This window comes from Podarcis bocagei (genome assembly GCF_964188305.1).
Source record: "Podarcis bocagei genome assembly, chromosome: 1".
Lineage (NCBI taxonomy): Eukaryota > Metazoa > Chordata > Lepidosauria > Squamata > Lacertidae > Podarcis > Podarcis bocagei.
In genome coordinates this window covers 59,158,610-59,173,423 of record NC_138125.1, presented here as the reverse complement: position 1 = coordinate 59,173,423, position 14,814 = coordinate 59,158,610, and the positions used below count along the sequence as shown (strand labels likewise).

The following is a 14,814-nucleotide window of genomic DNA, read 5'->3' as shown; positions in this document are numbered from 1 at the left end:
AGATAATTCTTTTGATTATTCCATTTCATGCATCATAGAATATCAGACTGAACAATGAGATTTCTATTTTCTGTGTTTTTCTCATTTGGTTGTATTTTTAGACATACAGTAGATCTTTGCATCACAGTAAACCAGTGTGTAATACAGTGGCACCTCGGGTTACATACGCTTCAGGTTACATACGCTTCAGGTTACAGACTCCGCTAACCCAGAAATAGTACCTCGGGTTAAGAACTTTGCTTCAGGATGAGAACAGAAATCGTGTCCCAGGGACGCGGCGGCAGCAGGAGGCCCCATTAGCTAAAGTGGTGCTTCAGGTTAAGAGCAGTTTCAGGTTAAGAATGGACCTCCGGAACGAATTAAGTACTTAACCCAAGGTACCACTGTACTTACACATTGCTGTCATTCACTGGTCTGTGTGTATGTGTGATAAAATTATGGATAATATTTTGTGCTGGTGTTGTTACCACAAATGTTTGACTTCAGGTTAGCAAATCTGCACATGACATTATTCCTGTGTATGACATTATTCCTTCAATTAAATATAATTATTAACCTGTTTCGTTCTTTTATGCCTTTCCAAAAAATAGTTGCACGTCAACTGTGTTTTGGTTGGTAGGTAGGTATATGAAATCATTTATGTGCTATGAGCTGTATTCAGCTAAATTGTTGCACTAGCAAATGCCAGCAAAAGGATTCCTGCTAGTACAACAGGACTTGCCTCAGTCTCCTCACCCCATATGCATTCTACACCATGCTCAAATCTTCTCCCTGCTCAAACCCAGAACAGATTTAAGGACACATGGTGGGTGGGGGGATAGAGAGCAGGAGAAGGTTCCATCACACAAGAAAAATCCTTGCCCTTAATGGAACCTTAGCCTTAGCTCTACATCGTATACAACCCTCTATGTTGTATAGAACCCTTACCACTTTCATCCAGAATGCTGTTATACCTTAAGAGCTATATTTTTTGACTAAAACTTATAATGAATATATCACTTTGGGTTCTCTCCAATGCTGTGCCATCCCATTTGCACAACAGACTTCCACTTGGGCAACTGAACTTCCTCCTACTCCTTTCTTCTCCCTTGTAGCCCTTCACCCTCCCTCAACATCTGCTCTAGAGACATATTTGGAGGGCACATAAGGAAATGAAGGGTAGTCCCATCGTGTAAGTAGAGCTCCACATACACACTGTTGGGTACAACCCTTAAGATTTAAGTTACAGATAGGTAGCCGTGTTGGTCTGCCATAGTTAAAATAAAAAAATTCCTTCCAGTAGCACCTTAAAGACCAACTAAGTTAGTTCTTGGTATGAGCTTTCGTGTGCATGCACGTATCTGAAGAAGTGTGCATGCACACGAAAGCTCATACCAAGAACTAACTTAGTTGGTCTTTAAGGTGCTACTGAAAGGAATTTTTTTCTTAAGATTTAAAAATGCTTTCTAAAACTACCTTAATTGATGAAGTAATCTTTAAGCCTTTAGCTTACTGGTTTAATATCATGTTTATTTTTAACTTGATTACAGTAAATGATTACAGAAAGCTTGATATAACAGCAGTATTTATTCTGAATGACTGGCATCTTTCCCCCATTTTTGAGTTCAGCACTACTCTTGTATTCCAAGTTACGTGGTCAATGAACATTTCATTTCAGTGAGTCAGTTGGAAACCTTGCCTGCTCAACTTGGATGTACAGCTCTAGTTACCATCTTTTTGATTGTATAATCCAGTGCACTAATAAGGGCTCCTTCACATATACCCAGCTACGTGGAAACACCTTTCCCCATGATATTGCTTGCTGCCGCTGGAGACCATGTGTGAATACCAAAACAACATGGGCAGGACCAAACCTCTGGGTCTTTTGCACCTAATGCTGCCCCGGTGGAATACTGATTGAGTGCAAAATGCCCCTTCAATTGACCCAACTTATGTGGCTGCAGCATTCTTGCAAGCTTCCCTGTGTGAAAAGAAGAGCTGTATTTCTTGTGTGAAAAGATAATAATATCACCTATCTTGACACCGACTTTGGCATTGTAAGCAGTTTGAGGTTTAAATGATAACACTGTTAATCGATATGCTCCCAATAAAGATGCTGCATAGCTCAGGGATGAGGATGAAGAGATGATAGTAGAGTGGAGATGAGGAAATTCCAGCTGTACTTCTGCAAAGGCATCTTGGCCATCATTGCAAATCTCTACATATTTTGTCTTGAATAAGCCTTCCCCCCTTTCTCCTTCATAGGTGGAGGTGTTTTGGTGACTAGTGGTTTTCCATCTCCTGTCTTGTTCTCCATTTCCCCCTTGTATTTACATCTCCTCTTAAAAAGGCATCCAAGTTTCTGGGTTGGTCTTGTTTGTTCCTTGCTGTTATCTGCAAAAGAATGGGGGAAAATAAAACATTATTATTGTGGAATGCATTAAAAAAAAAAGACTTTCCATTCTGGTAGACTCTAGAGGATGCAAGTATTCTGCTTTATACGCTCTCAGTTAATAGCATATCATTTCTAAATCGTTGTTTTCCTATAGCAACAGCAGAAATATGTTTTGAGTTTATGGTACTATAAACCCCTACTATGAAGTAATTAGAACTGGTTTTGACTACATGATTTTATAAGAGGTCATTCTGTTCTTCTGCTAATGACTCGTATATTAATTGTACAAATTGGGGCAGGTGGACTGTTTATCTTGAAACTATGTATCTTAATTTCTTGCTCTCTTTTATACAGATGATATTAAAGTGTCAGTGAATGACTTTATTATCAAAGCAACAGCAGTTACCCTGAAAGTAAGTAACCATTCTTTAATGATAGTTGTAGATTTTCTGTGTTCAATAATGGTAAGTGCTGTGTTGAGTTAGGCTTAACTGAAGGTTTGGTGCCTTGGAAGTCAGCTCAAAATCAGTTCCCCCTTTCTCTGTTCTTCTGGAATATTTGCTAGCCTCAGAAGTAGTTTCTTAGTCACCATTCAGATAGACATTCTCTTAATGGTGAGATTACAGCTTCTGTGTTGTTGCCATACCAGAGACCATCTAGAGCATCCCTCAAACTGGTACCTTTGATATGTTTTAGACTACAGCTCCTGTCCGTCCCAGCCAATTTGACTAGCGGCCTTGCTTCCAGGTGGGGAAAGGCTGATCTAAATTCTTCTACACACATGGACTACTGTTGTTTCAAGGTTATCTAGTCTTCGGATTAAAATCATCTTTAAACCTTTGTTACCAATTAGACAGCACTACTGGGAGCAAACTGGTGGAATTTAAGCACATCTTGCCTTGAATATGGTTCGGTATGGCAGCTAGTACAGGTGCCTGCACTACCATTAATAACAAAATGGGACAGATTCCCACTCCCCATTCAGATCTTCTTCTGACCAACAGCACCTCTGTCTGATCTGGATTAACCCTCATTATCTTAGCTCACGTCCAATTCATCATTGTATCTGGTTGTGAATGAATAAATGCACCCCCACCACCTGCAACTGCCAAAAAAAAGTACCATATGTTTGAACATGGGTTTATGTTTACATAGCAGCATAAAATGCAAAATTTTCTGTCTGCCCTGTTTTTCAGTTCTAGCACTATGCAAAGCAAATCCTGTGTGGGCTGCTATCTTGGATAGGATTTGAGAGTGTCATCTTCAATTAAAATTATGTTCCTCATATGTGGGCATCTTCTTACTTAAGAGGAAGCTAAAATATTTCCCCATTATTCTGGGATTTCCAGTTCACTTGATCTGTATCAGCTCACTGAATTTGTAAGAAAGATGTGCTAGTTTTATTTGGCCTTCATGCAGAAAGCATTGTCAGTGAAGGTGCCTTTCTGTTGAATATTTGTGAGTATCTTTTCCAACTCACAATCTGTCCAGCACACTCCTCTGTGTGCTCCACTCTGCGCAGCGTTGTTAAGCCTTTTGAGGAGACAATCACTGATGCAATAAACTCACTTCACACCCACGATTCAGGAAGTAAGTTGTAGTGCTGGTTTACAGCTTAATGGCTCAGTACATCAGTAGGGGAGCAGGTGGTGCTGTGGTCTAAACAACCGAGCCTCTTGGGCTTACCGATTGGAAGTTTGGCGATTCAAATCCCCATGACAGGGTGAGCTCCCATTGCTCTGTCCCAGCTTCTGCCAACCTAGCAGTTCGAAAGCACACCAGTGCAAGTAGATAAATAGGTACCGCTGTGGCGGGAAGGTAAACAATGTTTCCGTGCTCTCTGGCTTCCGTCACAGTGTTCCATTTCTCCAGAAGCGGTTTTGTCATGCTGGCCACATGACCTGGAAAGCTGTCTGTGGACAAACGCCGGCTCCCTTGGCCTGAAGCGAGATGAGCGCCGCACCCCATAGTCACCTTTGACAGCACTTAACCGTCCAGGAGTCCTTTACCTTTTTAACATCATTAGCCCATAAATCAGACACTAGCATGATGCTAGTACGGTTCGCATCTGGAGATGGTTTTCTTCCTCCCTGCAGGGAGAAGAACAGAGCTCTTTCTCTCTGTCTCTTCTCTAGGCCCAAAGGCACATTGCTCATGCTTCTGACCTTGAAGCCACCTTCTTCTAGATTGTTTACATTACACCGTGCAGATAAGGAATGACTACTAGTTTCAGTTTCACATGTGCCAACACTTTCTTCCTAGGTTTAATATGGAAAGAAAACTGAACATTGAGCTTATCTTCTTTTGCTTTTTTGTCTTTTAGTTGAAAATAAACCCTTGCCTGATATTCCTTTTTGGCCCAGCACTAATAAACGTTTCGTTGGTTTATTTGGTATTATTTTTTCTAGCTTGAGTACTGCTAGTATAGGTAAAGAGGCTTATGGTATTTTATACTTCAGTAAACTTTTCTATCCTTAAAAGATCACATACTTATTAGCTATGACCAATTAGCATCTGTCAAAAAGCAGGTCTCCCATGCTGTACTAGTTGCAGCCTTTTAAACTCTCCAACAGCAGCCCTACAGAGGATTTCCTGCAGTAATCCAAATGAGACTTTGCTGAGGGCTGCAGTGTGCTAGCCAAGTCCAGATCCTCTGAGACAGAGAGCAGCTAATGGTAGAAAGCATTACTGGCTTCCTTTTTTATCCAGGTGCTAAACTAGATCAAAAATATTCCTCAACCGGAAACTTTATCCGTTGGCGCTGTCTAGAACAGCCAAACACCTGTCTTCCAGTTGAACCAATTATCAACATCCTTGCCTGGATGTCCCTCAGACCTGGCAGCAGGCAAGACATCTACCAATAGCCTGCTTTATTGAATTTAGTTTCAGTTTCTTAGCCCATGACATTGAGAGATCTTTTTGTCATTAACTGAGTCTTCCTTTCATCCAGGGAAGTAGAAAATAAGCTAATGTGTTGATGATGGTGCTGACCTTTAAAGCCCTAAATGGCCTTGGTCCTGTATACCTGAAGGAGCGTCTCCACCCCCATCATTCAGCTCGGACACTGAGGTCCAGCACCAAGGGCCTTTTGACAGTTCCCTCCCTGCAAGAAGTGAGGTTACAGGGAACCAGACAGAGGGCCTTCTAGGTAGTGGCAACCACCCTGTGGAACGCCCTCCCATCAGATGTCAAGGAAATAAACAACTATATAACATTTAGAAGACATTGGAAGGCAGCCCTGTTCAGGAAAGTTTTTAATGACTGATGTTTTAATGTATTTTTAACCTTCAGTTGGAAGCCGCCCAGAGTGGCTAGAGGAACCTAGCCAGATGGGCAGAGTAGAAATATATTATTATTACCCAGATTCCTGAATTCAGTTCTTTCATATAAAAGACTTCATGGAATGCTGCATGACTATTAAAATCTAGTAAACTCTATCCACCATCTTTATAATCAAGGCCACAATATGGTACATCTAGAGATTGTATGTAATGTGAAGGAGAGTATGCGTTGAAATATTTTAGTTGATATTTTAGAATGTAAAATGCTATTTTATTTATTGATTGGTTTTTACCTTGTGGGCTTATAGCCAAATAAAGTATTATCTATCTATTATTATTATTATTATTATTATTATTATTATTATTATTATTATTATTATTATTATTATTATTATTAAATGTTCCAACTTCAATCCTAGGAAACTTTTCAAAGGGTCGTGTTCCACTTCTTTCAAACGAGTTTCTATATGTGTGGTGACTTGTGTCTGAAAAGGGAAACTTGCAAATGGCAGCTACTGGGGATACATATAAACATTACATGAGCCAGGAATGAACAGGCTTTAGGCTTGGGAAATCTACCTTGTGTTTTACTAGAAGCCCCAGATCCTTCAACCAGAGCCTAGAATTGAATTATTCTGAGTTCAGGCATTTGAATATCAGAATTGAATGGAGCTCATAGTCCTTCCACATACATAATATCCACTGCTGGTGGGAAAAATATTTTTGATTTGCTATTGTTAAACAATTAGGAAGTAGAAATCCTTTCTAATTTACTGCTTTAGGCACACATATGCCACTCCTTTAGGCACACATATGTCTTGCTCAGTCCATTTGTGTGATCAGCATTGGGAAAATTTTACAAGTAGAATTCATCATGTACAGGTTTTAAATAAATTAGTTACATTAGCTTGATGGAAGCCATGAATATGGGAACATGAGTAGGGGGAAAATGAGAACATTCTCATACAAAATATCCATTTGTATGCAAAAAAAACCTCAATCTAATTTTAAAATGTGATTTTAATTCTGACATTAACAAGTTTCAAATTAGTCAAATTTTGTTTTACATTTAGAGCAGATACTGCTAACAAGGATCTGTCGATGTGAATTTTTCTTCTTTTTAACATTGAACTTGTATTTTCTCCTATGAATCAAGTGGCAACAGAAAATCCATATGTACTTCCTTATGATTAGGGCAGCAGCCACAATTCTTGTTTCCAAGGCATCTGCAAGTTGAGGGTTGATATCCGATGGGATTGGAGTCTGTTAATAATTCACTAGCAGTTCAGTAACCGTGTATTTCTTGGCTGCCTGCAGCTGTGCAATTTCCAGTATACTGTACATTCATGCCTTGTGACAAAGTAGGTATACATGGATGCTAGCTAATAAGATAGGTCTATTTTTAGACTCACATGGCAGATCTTTTGTTATTATTAACCTTGTCTTGCTTAAGGCAAACCTTTCCACATATGTGAATTCCTCCATCACCACACATTCTAAAGGATTTTCCTTTTCCTTGGTACAGTAATTGGTTATGCTATTATTCTTTTAACAGCTGCGCCTCCCTCTGTTTCCTTCTTCCAGCAAATGCCAGATGTGAATGTGACCTGGGATGGAGAGGGCCCCCGGCAGCAGCAATCTATAGACATCTCTATCGCTGTGGCAACAGACCGAGGTCTCATTACACCAATCATAAAAGATGCTGCAGCCAAGGGAGTTCAGGAAATTGCAGCTTCTGCAAAGGTAGGCATTCCACATACATGGTAGTAATCTTTCGGAGCATAATGGCATTTAGATGTGCAACCAAAGACATGGTGTACCTCGGAAAAAACACACTGCTTTAAAGCCGCTTCTCTGTTGGATATGAGACATCTGTGATGATGTCCCATTCCACAGGAATTACTGTGTTTTGCTTTTGGCAGGCATTCAGGGATTTTAAGTGAAATTAAAATCAACAAATACATTTTGTTTCTGGCCCACATTTATTTAAAGTTCCCCAGAGGGAGGCTAATTTTGAGTTCTTTTGTGGAAGTTGGGGACTGCACATACTGTTCCTTTCTTCTTGCCGTAGGTCGTCATTATTAATCCCATTCTGCATACAGGAGCCTGATGCTCTGAGATCTAGTCTCGCCTAGGCCATCCTAGTGAGTTCATCAGAATAGTGAAATTTGTATCAGACTCTTTATGATTTGCTTTTTAGCCACTGTGCTGCACCAGCTTCACAAAAGCTGGCAGTATGGAAAATGGAGGATTTCTTAAGATTAGTTAGAATCGCCATGGAGGCCATTAAAACCCTAGCTAGTGCACTAGAGTCCACCTCAGTATGGATGTTGAAATCACCCAGAACTATTGTTCTGGGCTCCTCCAACACCATTCCGCAAATAAGTTTTCATTACCCTTTGAGAGAGAGGTTTAGATGTTTGTGTATTTTAGAAAAAAACCAAAGGGCAAAATATCCTTGATCCTTGCCCACATTTAGGCCTGCCCTCAACTCTTTGCTTATTATAAACCACAACAATGGAATGATTTGGAAGATTTCATTTTGCCAGTAAACACCATGGGGTTGTAAGTAATAATTCAAAAATCAGTTAGAAATAAGAGTGTGTTTTTATTTATCTTCCTGCTTGCCAATTGTAGTAACTGTTACAGTAATTCTGAAAGGATGATCAATGAAGGCAATTTCATCAGAGATGCATTTAAATTTCAATGGAAACATATATTTTTATCTCCAGCAATAAGCAACTAGGCAAGGCAATATAGGCCAAGTATAGTCATCCATATCTCAGTTCAGTAACCAAGACTGCAATCCTAACCCCACTGGAAGTCCAGTAGAATTTAAGAAGTGGAAGAACAGACCCAGAGAAACCTATGCATATCTGTGGTGTTCCTTTTGTTTTTGTGTTTTTGCTGAAAGGAATGTAGACCATTTCATTTTGTTGATCTTTACTCCTTAGCTTCCTGCCACAGGGTTGTGCGATTTTACTTTGTTTTTTCTTTGATAAATGTTTAATAGTGTTGTACTCATCTGTAAAACTGTATGCATGTCATCTTAATTCACAAAGAATATTCTAGTTCTACAAAGAGCCACTGGAGCATAATCTTAAATGAAACTATTGCAGATTTCTTCTCCTGTGTTTATGTAAAACCTAACAACTTGTCTATCATAACTCTAATGTGCAGCAGGAAGTAGGCATCCATAGTAAGAGGTATTATCTACAAGTATCTACTAGGCCAATATATTTCCATAAAGATAATGGATGGATTTCGGAAATCTGAGACTTCCATCTATAACAATAAGCTTTGCTGTTAATATCTTTAGCAGAATTCCAATCCCATCTTAAGACTACTGGGGCATTCTTTACTGCCAGATATTTTCAAATAAAAGGTGCATTACCAGCACTGTAGTTATAAACGCTTGTCAAGATTAATATTTTTGCTTTGAACATAAGCATGTATTATCCCTCTCAGTATTGTCATGACCTGAATATATTGAAGGGCTAGGTCTGGTCAGTAGAAGTGTCCCCTAATGCACTGGGATTCTTATAACAGATGTAACATTGCTTTGGCATAGCTGAGCACAGTATTGGACTGCAAGGACTTACATATATCACTGTGAATTGAGTTTACAGTGTTATCTTTATCACAGCTGAGCTGAATATTCCTCAATTTTAATTTTCTATAATTTCTTCCTGTCTCTCTGGCAACCTCTTGGATACCTTTTATTTCATTCTGCTTTAGTAAACTGAGATAGATTATGTAAGTGGTCTAAGTGATCTTTGAATCTTTGCATGCATTGATGTTTTATATTGAAATTGCCGTGGTCATGGTGGCAAGACAGTAAAAACAAATATTTCCCATAATTGTGGGGAATTTTCAGTGACACGTGTCTCTCAAATGCATTTGTTGCACCATTACTTTTTAACTGCTATAAATCTGAAAAACTGAAATTTCCGTTCCAATTGTATATTGTCCGTATCTTGTTTCTGAAAAATGCACTTTCAGACAGTGATGTCATGTACAGATATCTCATGCATCCAAATATGTCATATGAAATCATGGGAAATGGTAATTTTTCATGAGTCTTGCTGCCTCCTAGAAGGAATGATTTGACACTTTGTTAGCTCCACCCATCAGCTGTGAATCATATAACAGGATTTACATTTTCCTCTCATTTTTGGTTGGAAAACAGTTGGGTGAAATTTCCTGTCAGCGTTAGAATTAATGGCTACTTACAATGAGATCAGACTATTTCATCTATAGGTTGTAGGCAAGGCAATGCTGACAGTTGAATAACTAACACAAGATACGCATAACAGAAAATGTTGTCTGATTCTATTCTAAAGCTACTTGAGGGATCACCACAGAAATTTCTCTGCTACCCCCTGTATATTCCTACTTTGGAGGCCTATTCCCAGAAGATACAAATTTAAGAGTTTTGCTAACACAAATTACAGCATCTGCTTGAATTTATTGATATTAATTAAACTGAACTATTTATACAAGCAAAATACGCTTAAGAGCATATTTATTTTACAAATAAAATTAACTTTGTGAAAAGATATTCTTAAATTACTAACATATGTTTGGATTTGATTTCCATAGGCTCTAGCAAAGAAAGCAAGAGATGGAAAATTGCTACCAGAAGAATACCAAGGAGGATCTTTTAGGTATTTCAAATGTATTTTAATTGCTAAAAATTTAGTAGTGTGGAATGAAGTTGTACTCTTGAATACTTATGCTCCAGAATATTGTTAGTCTGTAAGTGAAGCACTAAACTTGGTTTATCTAGCTTTTTGTGATCTTGAACTGTGTTCAGATGTACCTACAAATGGCACATCTGGCGTACTGCATGAGCTTAGCTTCCATCCAGTTTAACTCCTCTCATAACATTCATATTTGTTAAGAATGCAATGCTGATTTTCATTTCACCCTCACTCCATGCTGCGGGAAGCGCGACTGGCAACAGCTCTTCCAAGTTTCACACGGGGGACACTCCCAGGCCTGCCTGGAGATGCTGAGGTTCGAAACTGGGATTTCCTGAATTCAAAGCAAATATTCTGCCACTGAGCTGCATCCCTTCCCCTTAGCAGCACAGCGTATACAGAGAGAGCAGTGCAATTCCACTGACTCAAAAATATTAAGTACAATCCAGTCTCTGGTCATGTGGCTGGTCATGGACAGTATTGCACTAAAAATCTTGTTTTTCCTAGACACTGGATAATGGTTCCTATGGATGTCTTTAAAATTATACATAACATGCCAGAGGAGTGATCTCTATCGAATTGTTTCTTGAATGCAAACTTCTAGCTTTATTATGAACAACTGGTGACTCCCAATAATGTTTAGGATGCACTAGTAATAAAGGTACCAGCTGATACACCTTGTTTAATTGGGATATGGTTCTGTAAAACACAGCGCCTTTTCTTTTCTTATGAGGGGTTTTCAGATTAGAAAATTCTTCCTTGAACGTAATCAGGTATTTCAGTAAAACTGTTTAAAGGGGACATAGCAGAGCAAGAATATAGACCCTTGTTGGCAGGAAAAGCTTCAATGTTGAGAGATGTTTCACATAAATTTAAGAATTTCATATCTAAATGAGTGTCCTAGAGTTGGCCAGGAGGAATGTCCATTGTTAGCTTATTCCCATGTTGAATAGTGCAGTAGAGTGAGTTTAATATTTAATTTTTTAAAAAATGTGGGGTAGGGGTTGGTGTAGCATGCTGTGTAAAGGGTTTCAGAACACCAGGAAATTACAGCTGTTGAGGCCACAGCCTTAACTGATGCATTATTGAGGCAATATTGATACACCATGGTATCCTATTCTGTGATTAATTTCACCTTGGATGCTTGACCCCAGTTTCCAATCTCTTGGCCTATCTGCACTTTGAATTCTGCAAAGCTGAGACCTATTCTGTAACAGTCTTGCCTAGCAACAGCAGACTTCTGTGCTTCCAGAGGCTAAGATTGGCCAGAATGAAGTTGTGTATATGATGCTGAGCAAAGATGATAACCTAAAAAGAGCCTTCTGTTTAGATGGGCCTTCAGGGGTAAATGCTGATTTCCTGTTGGCTTCCAATTCCCTTTCTTGTTTTCTGTTCTGAAGATCTTTGTGAGAAATCCTAGACGGTAGGAATATTGGGTGCATGGAAACCCCATTACAGCTGCTTGGTACAAAGGATACATTTTATTATAATTTCCAGGACCATCCCATGTTCTATAAAATTGTGAAAGGAAATGGCAGTGACAGTGTTTCCCACCCCTGCCCCCCACTAGAATTGTCATGTTCAATTTATGGTAGGGAAGAGTCTTCTTATTTAGCAGGGAGAAGTTGTTGTTAAATCAGAGTTACTGAATACCTGCATAGGCAGCCAAGAAACCTTTTTCTCACTTTACCAGATGTTCCTAGCATTACTTCCACTGCTGTGTAGCAGCCAAGGTTGTTTTCTCTACTCTTGGATTCATTCTGACATTACCTCAGCTGAAGAGACAGGATAAATCACACTGTAGCCAATGTGTTTTTAAGAATCTATTGCTATGTTTCTCATAATGCTAGTAAGCCAATGAAGATAGTTACATCCTAGAGTCTTAAATATTATGAATTTGCAGTAGTTAATAGTGATGAACGGGTTCAAATTGGAAATTGGTTGGTTGTATTATTTTCTGCATCCATGCCTATTCCAGAATCTATTTAAGAGACTCCATGCCGTAGGACAAAGCTTTACTCCAAAAGTCCACTATCACGACTCCATGGCCTTTTTTCGGCTAACAGTGCAACCCTACATCTTTCTGCTCCAAAGTACACCCCACTGAGTTAGCTGAATTTAAACCAGCCCCAGCACACTGCTACCATCTCAGCCAGTGGTGACAAATGAGAGAGAGAGAGGTGCCTGGTGGCAAATGATGAGATGAGAAAAAACTTGAGGGGGTATGCCTCTCTGTATATAGTTTTTCAGACTGAATTCAACAACAAAAAACACGAAAAACTGTCATTTAAATTCGACTCAGTGTTGACCCAGAGTAGATTCCAATGTATAGTTAGCAAAGTAACAACTTAAACATGTTGCAGGATTCCCAAAAAATAGACCAAAGGCAATTGTATTTCATCCAGCAGCGCTTTGCTGCTACTAAAGGCAAATAAGCATAATGGTCACAAATCCAATACATTCAGGATTGGTAATGCCCATAAGAAACCCAGCTGCAGCAGATTTAAACTTACAATAACTTCTAATTAGTCTAAAACTTTAACACTAAGCATACTATGTACAGAACACTACACCAGAAGGAAAAGAGAGAGAAAGATAAAGTGAAACTCAGGCTCCTTCTGGCCTTACTTTTATAGTCAGCATGACCTTGACTGAAGAGATAAGACAACTAACTCTACTCAGCTTCTCTGAAGGTATAACCCAAACATCATGAACCTTCTTTCACACAGAGAAGCTTCCAGAACCCTCTTGAATTAAGTAGAGTGGGAAAGATCTCTACACATAAGATCAATACTTTCCGCACTAAGAAATGCAGACTGACAAAAACAACCCCAACTAGTCTCCTTTTGGTTCGTCACATACTCACAAAATCAAACTGATACTGATACTAAAGTTATATGAATATCGGGAAATGGTGTGTTTCTTTGTGTGTGGTTTTTATTCATCCTTATTCTTTATTCTAAACCTTTGGTTTTAATTCATTAAGTTAAATTTCTAACTCCATATGTTTATGGCAGTACATATACTTTTTTCTGTGTCTAAATGAATCCTTAATAATTTCCTAAATATGTTTTCAAAGTGCCTTGTTCATACTTATCCTTCCCCCCAATATTTGTTTGTCTTCTTTTTCCCTTCCACCAATAGCATTTCAAATCTAGGCATGTTTGGCATCAGTAGCTTCATTGCTGTCATAAACCCTCCACAAGCCTGTATCTTAGCTGTGGGACGAACTCGGACTGAACTCGCAGTTGCAGTGGATGACGAAGGGAATGAGAAGCTTCAGCAGCATCAGTTGATGACAGTAACGCTATCAAGTGATGGCCGAGTAGTAGATGATGAACTAGCTTCACAATTTCTGGAGAGACTTAAAAGCAATTTGGAGAATCCAAGTCGCCTTGCCTTGAGCTAAAATGGTCAAGATTTGGTCCTCTGCTTGGCAATATAGGGGATTGAACTGCAAAAGGAGATGAAAGAAAACCAGGTACAAAAGATAGGAAGATAAATGCTTAGTGAGACATGGACAGTTAAACAGCTTATTTATTTGAACTGACTTGAAACACTTTCAAAGATTTCCAGATCTTGGTTTTTATATGCTAAATACTGTTATTGAACATGCTGAATATATCAAACTGTTTAAGCAATTGCACAACAGGGTGGCTATATCAGATGTGGATATCTTCAGTATGCCTGAATGCATAGATCTGGGTGAGAAGTAGTAAAAGAGAAAAAACCATCCTTTCTTTCATATTTTTTTTCAGACTGAAAAAAGTTGAAAGCATTTTCAAATACCATTTTCAGTCTAGCAGATTGTCTGTGTCAGTTATGCAGCTGCTTAATAGAGAAAGAGAGTGTTCCCATTAAAACTAGGATTCATCCATGTGAACCTGGACTTTTTGGTGGGAATTCTTTGCATTGGTTCTCTGCTTACTGTATATGTAATGGTATGATAGTTTTGAGAAGTTAAGAGTAATAGTGAGTCAAGTCTAAAGTGTAAAACAGATGTAAATGGGGGAAATGTGTATAAATATTTATAACAATGTAATGCCCAGTACTGACTTCAGAAGAACAAATTGCATTAAAAACACAACAGATATTAAGCGCTCCTTTTCCTGTTGAGTTCTCTGTGTTGTCTACCTGTAGTTTCTTGATCATCTTTATAATTCCAGTCACTGACTAAAATCCTGCCCACCAGTATATTTTTTTCTAGAAAAAAAGGTGTTGGAATAAGTCAAGCTGCAAGCCCACCAGTAGCCCCTCCCAGTCTGAGAACCATTGTTTCGGATCATAGGCCACATCATTCCCCTTCTCACTAGCATCTGTTTATGGAAAATTAGCAAACTTAAGAGTCTTCTGACATAACCATGAAGACTCTATGCCTATATATGGAGAGATAATGCTTTCTGTCAGCCTTTATCTCCATATTATGGATACCAGCCTTTATCTTCATATTAAATAG

At 38.8% G+C, this 14,814-nt stretch overlaps 1 protein-coding gene across 1 annotated transcript in view; it reads left to right on the top strand.

Annotated features, from left to right (window-relative positions):
• PDHX (pyruvate dehydrogenase complex component X) overlaps positions 1-14,455 on the top strand; it is a 49,677-nt gene extending 35,222 nt beyond the window's left edge. The window contains exons 8-11 of the mRNA XM_081165343.1: positions 2,729-2,787; positions 7,240-7,398; positions 10,258-10,322; positions 13,503-14,455. Coding sequence (XP_081021469.1) covers positions 2,729-2,787; positions 7,240-7,398; positions 10,258-10,322; positions 13,503-13,767 — 548 coding nt within the window. The 3' untranslated portion in view covers positions 13,768-14,455. The remainder of the gene's footprint in view (positions 1-2,728; positions 2,788-7,239; positions 7,399-10,257; positions 10,323-13,502) is intronic.
• The last annotated feature ends 359 nt before the right edge of the window (positions 14,456-14,814 follow it).